Source organism: Somniosus microcephalus, chromosome 16 (assembly GCF_052327205.1).
Source record: "Somniosus microcephalus isolate GS21.2 chromosome 16, FLI_Smic_1.0, whole genome shotgun sequence".
Lineage (NCBI taxonomy): Eukaryota > Metazoa > Chordata > Chondrichthyes > Squaliformes > Somniosidae > Somniosus > Somniosus microcephalus.
Window position 1 is genome coordinate 60,837,995 of NC_141002.1, and position 11,889 is coordinate 60,849,883.

Consider the following 11,889-nt stretch of genomic DNA (forward strand, 5'->3'; position numbering starts at 1 on the left):
AATATTTATCCCTCAACCAATATCACTAAAACAAATGATCTGGTCATTGTCACATTGCTGTTTGTGGGACTTTGCGGTTTGCAAATTGACTGCCACGTTTCCTACATTACAACAGTGACTAGACTTCAAAAAAGTACTTAATTGGATGTAAAGTGCTTTCGGACATCCTGAGGTCCTGAACGGAGCTTTATAAATGCAAGTCTTTTTTTCCCGCTATCTTGACACTCCTCCTTCTATGGTGAGCACTAAGTTTATCAAAGTACTGTGGTGTAAAATATCAAAGAACCTTGAAACACAAAATCTCCAAAGCAGTCTAACATCAAGACAACACCACATTTAATTTGGTGAAGCTGTTAAATTCCTACTACTGCTATTACAATTTTTATATAGTGCTTTTAAATGCAGGGAACGTCCCAAGGCACTACATGGATAGGGATAAGGAAAATGGATGCTAAGCCAGAAGGGAAGATTAGGAAGGGTGATTGAAAGCTTGGTTGAAGAGATGAGTTTTGAGGAAGGTTTTATAGGTGGAGGGGGAAATGGAGAGGTTTAGGAAGGGAGTTCTAAAGCATATGATGGAAAGTTCTGCCACCAATGTTGGAGTGAAGGGAAGGGATGTACAGAAGTCAGAGGAATGGAGAAGATTCTACAGTTAGGATGGAACAAGGCCATGGAGGGATTTATAGATTAAGACAAGGATTCTAAATGTGGTGTTTAGGGGGACCAGGAACCAGTGTTCAGAAAAGATGTGGGACAGGATATAAAAGACAGGATTTGTACAAGTTGGAGTTTATGAAGGGTGTCTAGAATGAAAATTCCTCAGTCTCTTACCATACAGGTATTGAATTTTGTAGAAGCCTCCTCCCATTTAAACACACTCGATTCAGTAAAATGCAGCCAGAGTGAGTTATCAATATTCTGTTGTTTTTGTCAACCCATGTCACACATCCTTTGGCCACCTCAAAAGTTAAAATTGTCATTGATCTTGTCTGAGGAATTTAGGAAACTTTGGGAAATTGTACTGGGCTCATTTAACCAGCATGGCCATGTTCCAGTGCTGCCTGCTACCTCCAACCAGTTGCTAACAAGTGCCACCAGCTTACGATGCTCTACTACGATTGGTCTACACTACCAACTCAAAATTTAATGAGGGGGTTGGGCAAAATTGATAGACAGAGTTGAACTTCAGACTCAAGAAACCACTCTCCTCCTCCATTTCCCAAATAAGGAATATTTAAAAGGGGAAAAAAATCAGCAGATTCTAAGATAAAATTAAAAATATTTACAAGTCCTTTGGATCCTGATTGAGTCAGTTTTGCAATTTAGATTTGACATTCTTAGAGTTGCAAGCTTTTTCAATGGACATATTGAATATCCTTATACAAATTTTGCATTCTAACAAGATTAAAAGCATTCAAGTAAATAGTCCTAAACTCCATTTAGCCATTAATCCTTGAAGACAATATCAAAAGTAAGTTCTGACGAAGGGTCATCCAACTAAAACGTTAATTCTGTTTCTCTCTCCACAGTTGCTGCCTGACCTGCTGAGTATTGCCAGCATTTTCTGTTTCTATTTCAGATTTCCAGCATCCGCAGTATTTTGCTTTTGAAAACATAGTGGCCCATAAATTCCGTTCCCTACGGGTGTGTACTCACCCGTAGGGCCAACGGAAGTGACGGTTTTAGGCATGCACTGCGCTTGCGCTGGAAACCGGAACTTCCGTTCTTTGAAGAAAGGGCTTGACAGGTCAAATGCCTGCACGGGAGAGGCAGTGCGTACGGCTGAAACTTCCGTTTTTTTCACCGTTGCTTCAGTCCAGGCATAAGGCCTGCAGCTCCTTGGTGCAAGGCCTGTTTTTACCAGGCTAACAGTTGAAGAAAGTAAAAAAAATGTTTTCCACTGATTTATCATTTTAAAATACTTTAAAGAAAGTTAAGTTTATTTTTAGCCCTGTTAAAAACTTTAATTACTTTTTTCAAAAATTTAAATTTTTGTTCAAAATAGTTAATTTATGTAATTTATAGTCATTTTAAAAATGTGATTTTTTAAAGTTTATTTGACGTTTTACTTATGTTTTGGGGCTGATCTCTACTCATAGATTGGACAGGTCTTCCTGTCAAATCTATGAATGGAGATTCCCTGCTCTGATTGGCTCCCCATGGCCCACGTGATCCCAGGAACGCTGCGAACTACCTGCGCCTCTGGGATACGTGGGCCCTGCACACCGGCAGTTTGAAGAGGCACAGCAACGGAACTCTGCACCTCCCCGGGAGCCCTCCGGTCCAGGCGGAGGTTTTTCCAAATCGCAGCCCTCCGCCCGCAGGAGGGCTGCAAACGGAATTTCTGTGCCGATGTTTTCTGTCTCTGGTAGCAGTCGCCTGATAGCATGGCAATGTACTTCCTTAGGATTCAGTTGGAAGTGCCTGTCTACCTGCTTTTTAAACAGACAAACCAAATGAAACTTGGTTTCTTACCACCAACGATTAGCAACGGGAAATTAGGAGGAAAATACTTAGTGCAGCACTACAAATGGCAATGCATTCACCTTCGCTAATCTATTCCTTCATATTAATCACAGTAAGCCCACTTGCCTGACAAAACAATGAAAGCTCATTGCAGGGTGAACCATGATGCCATGATTAGTGACAAAAAATGTCTGTCATCACAAATACCATTTCTGTGGCTCTGAATAGGGCACACTAGTGCAATGAAAATTGCATTTATGGGTTAGATCCAATAAAATTCTGCAATATATTAGAAGACAGAAAATATGGATGTTATAAAAAAGATCGGTATCTTTGCATTCCCAGTACTGTCACTCACCATAGGAGAAATAGCGTGGGAGTAATTTACATTTTTATGATTCATAAGAAACAAAGCCATTTTGTATATTCACTAATTAAAAATGTTTTGTATTATTTTACCATGTTTCACAGAAGGGTAGGGGGTGGGGGGGGGGGGGCACAAATTAAAATAAATCACTAACAATCTGATCTGCCAGAGATGTCATTTCAAGATGTGTAGTTCCAACAGGAAGTGCCTGCCATCTGCTTTGTATTATTTTTACTGCAGGGATGGTGTTCTATCTTTAATCATTGCACTATTTAATAATATACAGTTCAAGAACAGATCCAATCCACATTTTGCCACATCATAATTCTTTGCTACTTTTCAGAAAATAGCACAGAACTCAGCATTTATGATTAAATTCGAAAAACTCCTTTTCAGCCTTGGACAGACAACTGATGAAATACATTGTGCAGAACAAATGTTTCCTTCTAAAATTCTTCACACAACTTGTCAAATATTATAGTTATAAATGAACCTATGATCCTCTTCAATTTGAACAAGTACAGATGAATTGCAGTTTTACAGATACTCTGGTAAATTGTATGCAGTTCATATACTTCCCTAAATTGATTGACAAAAATTGTCCAGTTGAAACATTTGTAATAGTTATGTATATTACAAAAGTTTCTGTTGATACTATATCACCATTATAACTGCATGCTTTTCTACTGAAATATATAACCCATCAGGAGCTTTTATGCTTGAACAGGAACCTTGAGTTTATTGAAGCATGAGGCACAGCTTGTGCTTCAACAAGCTCAACATGCCATATTTTAGCAGAATCCAACCTCAGCGGTAAGGACAGTGCTGTAATCATTGTAGTTTAACAAATGATACTGTCTCGCTCTTAAACTGATCAGCTCAGTTTAAGAATGTGGTTTTTTTTAAAGCAAATTATTGGCCAACGTGACAACCTACCAATAAATATGTTTCTCCTGATAGAATATCCCTACGGAGACCAGATTGTGGAGCGTGAGGAAACTTTCCGATAACTCAAAAACACCTGCTGTGGGTCTAATAAAGTAAGGTTATTGACACTGGTTATTGTCACTGGAGATGTCTGCAAGATGGATTATGCCAGCTGCACAAAACTGCAGGGGGGAGGGCGGGGGTGAGAAGTAGAGAAAATGGAATATACTTTAAGAATTTTCTTTCATATACTGGAAGGATCTTTTCTATTTTTAGAGACCCAGAACCTTAGTTTGATATATACTGAGTCAACTGGATGTAACCGTGCTGGACTTTCAACTAAAAGATGTTAAGAGACTACAGGAAACTTTCGATTTACTGGCACCTAAATAACCGGAAATCTCGGTTAACCGGCAAAATTCAGGAGTAGGTTTTACTTCATATTGTATTTGCCTTCCTCCAGCCGTTGCTGTGCAAGGGTGTGGCTGCAGCTGTTGCTAAGCTACAGAGACGCTTGGAACTTGTGGCCATTGTTCTACAGTTGTTGCTAAGCAACAGGGTTTGTTGCTTTACACGGAGCGGTCAGCTCTCCCTATCTTTTACTATAGCGTTCGGTTATCCGGAAGTTTTGATGAACCGGCACCACATCGGTCCTGTCCGTGCCGGATAAAAGTTTCCTGTATGTGAGACAGGATTAATTAAAAATGTCCTAGTAAAGGATCCCCTTGGAATGAGTGACCATAACATGGTTGAGTTCCATATTCAATTAGAGGGTGAGAAGGTTGGATCTCAAACAAGCGTGCTGAGCTTGAATAAAGGAGACTATGAAGGTATGAGAGCGGAATTGATTAGAGTGGACTGGGAAAATAGATTAAAGGGTAAGACGGTACATGACCAGTGGTGTACATTTAAGGAGTTATTTTACAACTTCCAAAAAAAATATATTCCACTGAGGAAAAAAGGGTGTAAAAGAAAAGATAGCCATCCGTGGCTAAGTAAAGTAATTAAGGATAGTATCCGACTAAAAACAAGGGCATATAAGGTAGCCAAATCTAGTGGGAGGATGGAAGATTGGGAAGTCTTTAAAAGACAGCAAAAAATAACAAAAAGATTGATTAAGAAAGGGAAGATAGATTATGAAAGTAAATTAGCAAAAAATATAAAAACAGACAGTAAAAGTTTCTATAGTTATATAAAAAGAAAAAGGGTGGCTAAAGTAAATGTTGGTCCCTTAGAGGATGAGACCGGGAAATTAATGGTGGGAAACATGGAGATGGCAAAAACACTGAACAATTATTTTGTATCAGTCTTTACAGTAGAGGACACTAAGAATATCCCAACACTGGACAAACAGGGGGCTCTAGGGGGGGAGGAACTAAATACAATTAAAATCACTAAGGAAGTGGTACTTGGTAAAATAATGGGACTCAAGGCGGATAAATCCCCTGGACCTGATGGCTTGCATCCCAGGGTCTTGAGGGAAGTAGCGGTAGGGATTGTGGATGCATTGGTAATAATTTTCCAAAACTCACTGGACTCAGCAAAGGTCCCGGCAGATTGGAAAACTGCTAATGTAACACCCTTATTTAAAAAGGGTAGTAGGCAGAAGGCTGGAAACTGTAGACCTGTTAGCCTAACATCTGTGGTTGGTAAAATGTTAGAGTCCATTATTAAGGAGGCAGTAACGGGACATTTGGATAAACATAATTTAATAGGGCAAACTCAGCATGGTTTCATGAAGGGGAAGTCATGTTTAACAAATTTGCTTGAGTTTTTTGAGGAAGTAACATACAGGGTGGATAAAGGGGAACCAGTGGACGTAGTGTATTTAGACTTCCAAAAGGCATTTGACAAGGTGCCACACAAAAGATTATTGCTCAAGATAAAAAATCACGGGATTGGGGGTAATATTCTGGCGTGGGTGGAGGATTGGCTCTCTAACAGAAAGCAGAGAGTTGGGATAAATGGTTCGTTCTCAGATTGGCAACCAGTAACTAGTGGTGTTCCGCAGGGGTCAGTGCTGGGTCCCCAACTCTTTACAATCTATATTAACGATTTGGAGGAGGGGACCGAGTGTAACATATCAAAGTTTGCAGATGATACAAAGATGGGACGGAAAGTAGTGAGTGAGGAGGACATAAAAAACCTGCAAAGGGACATAGACAGGCTAAGTAAGTGGGCAGAGATTTGGCAGATGGAATACAATACTGGAAAGTGTGAGGTTATGCACTTTGGCAGGAAAAATCATAGAGCAAGTTATTATCTTAATGGCAAGAAACTGGAAAGTACTGTAGTACAAAGGGATCTGGGGGTCCTGGTGCACGAAACTCAAAAAGTTAGTATGCAGGTGCAGCAAGTGATTAAGAAGGCCAATGGAATGTTGGCTTTTATTGCTCGGGGGTTGGAATATAAAAACAGGGAGGTATTGCTGCAGTTGTACAAGGTATTGGTGAGGCCGCACCTGGAATACTGCATACAGTTTTGGTGTCCATACTTAAGAAAAGACATACTTGCTCTCGAGTCAGTACAAAGAAGGTTCACTCGGTTAATCCCGGGGATGAGGGGGTGGTCATATGAGGAGAGGTTGAGTAGATTGGGACTCTACTCGTTGGAGTTCAGAAGAATGAGAGGCGATCTTATTGAAACATATAAGATTGTGAAGGGGCTTGATCGGATGGATGCGGTGAGGATGTTCCCAATGATGGGTGAAACTAGAACTAGGGGGCATAATCTTAAAATAAGGGGCTGCTCATTCAAAACTGAGATGAGGAGAAACTTCTTCACTCAGAGGGTGGTAGGTTTGTGGAATTTGCTGCCCCAGAAAGCTGCGGAAGCTACATCATTAAATAAATTTAAAACAGAAATAGATAGTTTCCTAGAAGTAAAGGGAATTAAGGGTTACGGGGAGCGGGCAGGAAATTGGACATGAGTCTGGGTTCGGAATGGTCATGGCCCTGTGGGTAGTGGAGTGGGCCCAGGGGCCTTGTAGCCTTGTTCTGCTCCTACTGTGTTCTAATTCTGTTAGATTTCAGGAGGTGGTTTTATTCCTGTTCCTGGCTGGGGTGGAGATCGCCTTTACAGAAGGTAAGTACTGTAGAAAATATAGGGACAGAGTGATCTCCTGGAAGAATTTCGATCGCCTAGATGGGTCGGAGAGGAATTTCCCAGATTTTTTTCTCCCAAATTGGCCATTGGGTCTTTATCTGGTTTTTCGCCTCTCCCGGGAGATCACATGGGTTCGGGTGGATGCAGAGTGATAGAAGATTTGAGGTTAGGATCAGATCAGCCATGATCTTATTGAATGGTGGAGCAGGCTCGAGGGGCCGATTGGCCTACTCCTGCTCCTATTTCTTATGTTATGTTCTTATGTGGGTATTTATCAAGTCACTTGGAGAAGCAACTGACCAGCGGGCCTTTCCACATTGTTCATACACCCACATATGCACCTGCTGGTAGTTGAATCAAACACTCAAACTATCAGCACCTTGGGAAACAGATCATCCTATCCTCTTGGATGAGAAGACTGGTTTGGGGGAAGGGTTAATTTTTGTTTGGGGTGTGGGGGGGGGGGGGGGAAATAGGAGGAAATCAACATTAAAAATACATAGAGAATAACACATAGGCTGCAGTGTGTTACAAAGCAATAAGATAACGAAGATGTTGAGATGACGACAGTAATTTCTTGAACAAAGTTGATGTGGTTTATCAACTTCATCTTGACCCCGAGACATGTTACGTCCTTGGGGAAAAAAAACAATCCAGTCTTCAGTATGTACAGGAATATACGACAATATATAGAAGTGGGTAGGAGGAGTTTTATGGACAATCTCTTTCTTGAATTTTTTTTTGTTGCTAGGAGTGGCTATGACGACAGGCTTCTGCAATTAAATCAAAACTGAAGCGCAATCATGACGTGCAATTTGAATTGCAGCAGTATCGAGTTTTATTTCTCAGTTAAAGTTAGTAGCATCCTCCATATTTAATGCAGCAACCAAAAAAATTCTAAAATGAAAAATATCTAATTAGTAAGATAATTCCTATAATAAACTATATATATATATATATATTAAAAAAAAAACATTTTCTGATTCTCTTTCACCTATATAGACTTCACTATAATGGCAGAGATAAAATCTATCTCCTTTCCACACCATAGTTAGCAGGGTTCAAGAAGACAACCCGCCAGCACTGAACCCCTGTAGGTTTACTTATAACCTATTCCAGTCTGGTAGCAGTTCTTAGGATACACTGTGCATCAGCCTGAAAAATGGTCTCTTCAGGCTGGTTGGCATGCTGCATAGCAATTGCATGTGGGAACTCATTCAACATTCTCTGCTGGAAGGCCTCCAATCGCTCGTAATCATGTCCTCGACAGACAAACTCCTTGTTCTGTTGGGGGTGAAAGATGAGGAAGCAGTTATCTGACAGGCACTTAACGCAGTACGACACAATCTAAGGGATGTACACATTTTGTCAGTGATGTGTGGCGACAGGCAGCAAGGCCTGTGCTAAATCAAACAGGAATTTAGAAAAGGAAGAGGTGTTGGGGGTTGGTGGGTGGAAAGAGTGCCTCTGTGTGACTGTGGCAACTGCATAAACAATGGTAGAGCTATTTAAGAATCATGTTTAGCAACAGAGAGCACCAATGCATATCCGCAATAGCGTGCAAGAAGGAAAACCCCTGAAATGGTTGCTAGTCTTCTGTTGTACCAAGTGATGGAGTGTTGGTTATAAATAATAACAAGCTTGTGCTCCACTGAACTTCAGTTTAACTTCATGTCACAGACCTTTATTCAGGGCTATTTTTGAGCAGTGTTAACTTTTGCTAGTTTTCCAGGCTACTATGTATGGTTGGAAACTGCAAAATCATAGTCTGTAGATCACACTTCAATGCAGTACATGACATATTTGCTAGCTTAGAAACTTTGATAGACTTCAAAAGTCACAGAAGATTGAGCTCAATAAAAACTAACCCAAATTAAGCTAAAACAAAATAGAGCAGAGAGTGGGGGTGGGGGTGGGGTGTGAAAAAGCAGATGTGCTGACATCCTGAGAGAGGGCAGCACATGTTGCTCCCATTATGCCACTGCCAATCCCATGGGGTTGGGGTTCAGCACTTCCCTCATCTGCAGGAGTGCAAAGTGCAAAAGGTGAATGACACCTTGAAAGCCCACACATGTTCCACCAATCTGTGGCTCCAAGGTGGAGCACAGGTTTGAGCCCAGAGTATGCATGGCAGCTGTTTGAGCTGTTGCAAGGGTCCTGCTCCAATGTCCCTGGAGGTGGTCACACTGTCCAAGGTAGACTGCAGAATGCTGATGCTCTGGAAGATAACAATGCACAGGCTGGAGTGGACTACAGTACTTTGCACTTTCATCCTTGGCCGGCCTTCCAGTACCCGATATAGCTGCTTGTTTAAAGCAAGTAGTTTTCTTCTCATTTCTAGGCCCCTGAAGTCTTCACCTCTGTCCTCCTCAGCAGAGCTATGAAAGGACCTCACCCTCCAGTGAGGTGTCCCCGAGTTGTCCCTTCTGCTGCTCTATAGTGCTGGGTGTTTCACCATGTGCCGATCCCTCTAACTCATGCCCTAACCCAGCCAGGGTGTCAATCTCTGTGTTGGTGTTTTGGAGTGATGGAGTGCGTGACGATGCCTCCTCATAAGGAATCTACTCCTCTGAGGTGTTTTCTTTGGGGGCTGTGGCTGTTGAGAAGGACCTAGAGGAAAGAACAAGAGTTAGGATGGCACTGACAGGCTTGATAGTAGCAGATGACAGGTGTCACAATTCAGCTTGATTGTTCATTTCTCAGATGTTCATGAAGGGATTTTAATGATAGTTGGAGACTGTATTCACAGAAAACCCCAGCCTTGAAGTCTCCTGTCCTGACAGCTCTTGGAGGGCCACTGATCTTGAGTACTTGTTGCTCCAGCTCCGATAGCACCATGAGTGGTCTTCTCCCAGTCTTAGTCCTTTCCCTGTTGATGGACGCTGCCCTATCCTGCAGAGAGAGAGGGTGAGTTAGTTAGTGTCTCGTACAAAGCCGGCACAGGCACATTCTACGAAAGGACAAAGAAAATGTGATGGGCTTCAGCTTGTTCTGCAGATGCTGAGGGAGAAGAAGCAAGAGGCAATTGGGATAGGGAGATGTTTAATTGAAAGCAGGTGTGTGGAGTGTGATGAGGATGGAGCCATGAGAGATGTTGGTGATTGTGTAAAGGCTAGTAAGTGAAAAGAGAATGGTGCTGGTGGGTTCTGTTAAAGGAGCAAGATACAGGTGTCTGAGTGTAATGAGAATGAGAAGTGGTATAGTGTGGACTTGTGATTGACTGTTGAAGGAAGGGAGGGAATTGGTGGGGATGGAGGAGGGACTGTTGCCTTGTGGCGAGCTGGAGAACTGTACTCACCCTTGCTACTTTTGAGAGGTAATTGAAGTGCTTCCTGCACTGTATCCAGGTCTTGGGGGGGGGGGGTGATGCTCCTGACAACCGCAACAGTCTTCCACCATGCCTGATGGACTTGGTTTTTCAGGATACTCCTGGTAGTGGCTGGAAAGAGAACGTCCCTCCTCACCCTGTCCCCTTCCAGGTGGACCTCCAAGTCGACCTCAGAGAACCTGGGGGCTTACCTGCAAATTCAACTTTCAGCAGTTTCTTCCTCCACCACTCCAACAGTGAAGTCTTGCAGAAGGGAATGCAACCTCGCTTTAAGAGGTGCATTCCCACTTTAAGTAGGCCTCGATATGAATTGCGCTCCGAAAGTGGCTGGGTTTCTCAGTGGGTCAACGAGTCGAGTGGGAAATCATCGGTGAGGTTATAATGAGGCCTGGGTGTTAAAAAGTACCTCAGGCCTGTTTTGGCTGCAGCAGGTGAGTTTTGAACTGACACCAAAACTGATCTGCTGAAAACTGGCCTGGGACCCGAGTCGAACGCTTTACTGTAAAATTCATGCTTCACAGTTTTCCATATACTGTATGTGGAAGAGTACTCCGTTTTGTCGAAAATAGTTCCTGAAGGAGTAAGTGATATTTAGGTACATGCTAATATTGCAGTGTTGTGACAACTTCATTAGCATCACATTGGTTATTTATGAATGGATTAACAAAGCCAATCTGGAGAAAGGTTTAAATAATTAAAAATTAAGATGGCAAGAATAAAATAGGTAATAAGGAAGAACTTTTTATAAAGAGTTAAGAACCTTAGAAATAAGTTTCTAGTGAGATTAATGAAAGCAAATAGTATAAATGGATCCAAGAGGCATTTTTGGAGAAAACAAAATGAGGGATATGGTCAGAAGGCAGGGTTGATTAAAAAGAAATTTGCAATGTTGGGTCTAATGACTTATGATGTTTTTCCATCCATGGTCTTCTACAAGTGGAGTTCCTGGTCTACAGGAAGATGACAGAAGGAGCCACGTGCTTCTCTATATGGAGCAGAGAAACATGGAGAGACAGTCACACTTTTTTGTGCTACCAGTTTTAGAGCAGCATTGGTAAAGGCTTAGCAGCAGGCCACCCACCTGTCCTCACTCATGCAGTACGACAGGTCATGCTCCAAAACACAATAAAGGGAAAACAGAGGAAGTGCCCTTTAAAAAAAACACCAATATATTGTCTTTCCTTTTGATTGATCAGTGATGAGAACTAACATCTCCGTGGCACTCTGAAGATGTCAGAATATGTAAATGCAGAATTCAAAATGTGTTCTAAATATTTGAAATCATCCCTCAAAAACATGGATTTACAACTATAAGAATAACACTGGCACTGACCTCAAGGGTCAACATAAATCTGCTCTAAATTAATCATATTTAGTGTGGGTTTTAATAATCAACCCAGAACCTCATACACAAGTAGGCTTTTATGTTTAAAGATAATTGGGGTTGTAGCAGAAAAACAGAGAAACGTAATGATGGTGAGGGATAAAAAGTCACTAAAAAAAGATACACTTTTTAAAAGAAATGGTTTTCACTATATTCAACCATTTTGCTTGTTAATGATTTCTGACATTCCTTGGCTTATTGATTAAAAAATAGCTGTAGTGGTCAAGATTTCTGGTTTGCAAACTAACAAAAATGTAAAGGGATCAAGACCGATCACCCATTGTATAAAGCACCATCACTTCATTGTATCCC

At 41.5% G+C, this 11,889-nt stretch overlaps 1 protein-coding gene across 5 annotated transcripts in view; it reads right to left on the reverse strand.

Annotated features, from left to right (window-relative positions):
- Positions 1 to 11,889, reverse strand: part of LOC147106218 (dedicator of cytokinesis protein 4-like) — a 398,161-nt gene that overhangs the window by 58,038 nt on the left and 328,234 nt on the right. For all 5 annotated transcript variants that reach the window (XM_086009128.1, XM_086009130.1, XM_086009127.1 and 2 more), the window contains exon 39: positions 8,008 to 8,149. In XM_086009128.1, coding sequence (XP_085865254.1) covers positions 8,008 to 8,149 — 142 coding nt within the window. The remainder of the gene's footprint in view (positions 1 to 8,007; positions 8,150 to 11,889) is intronic.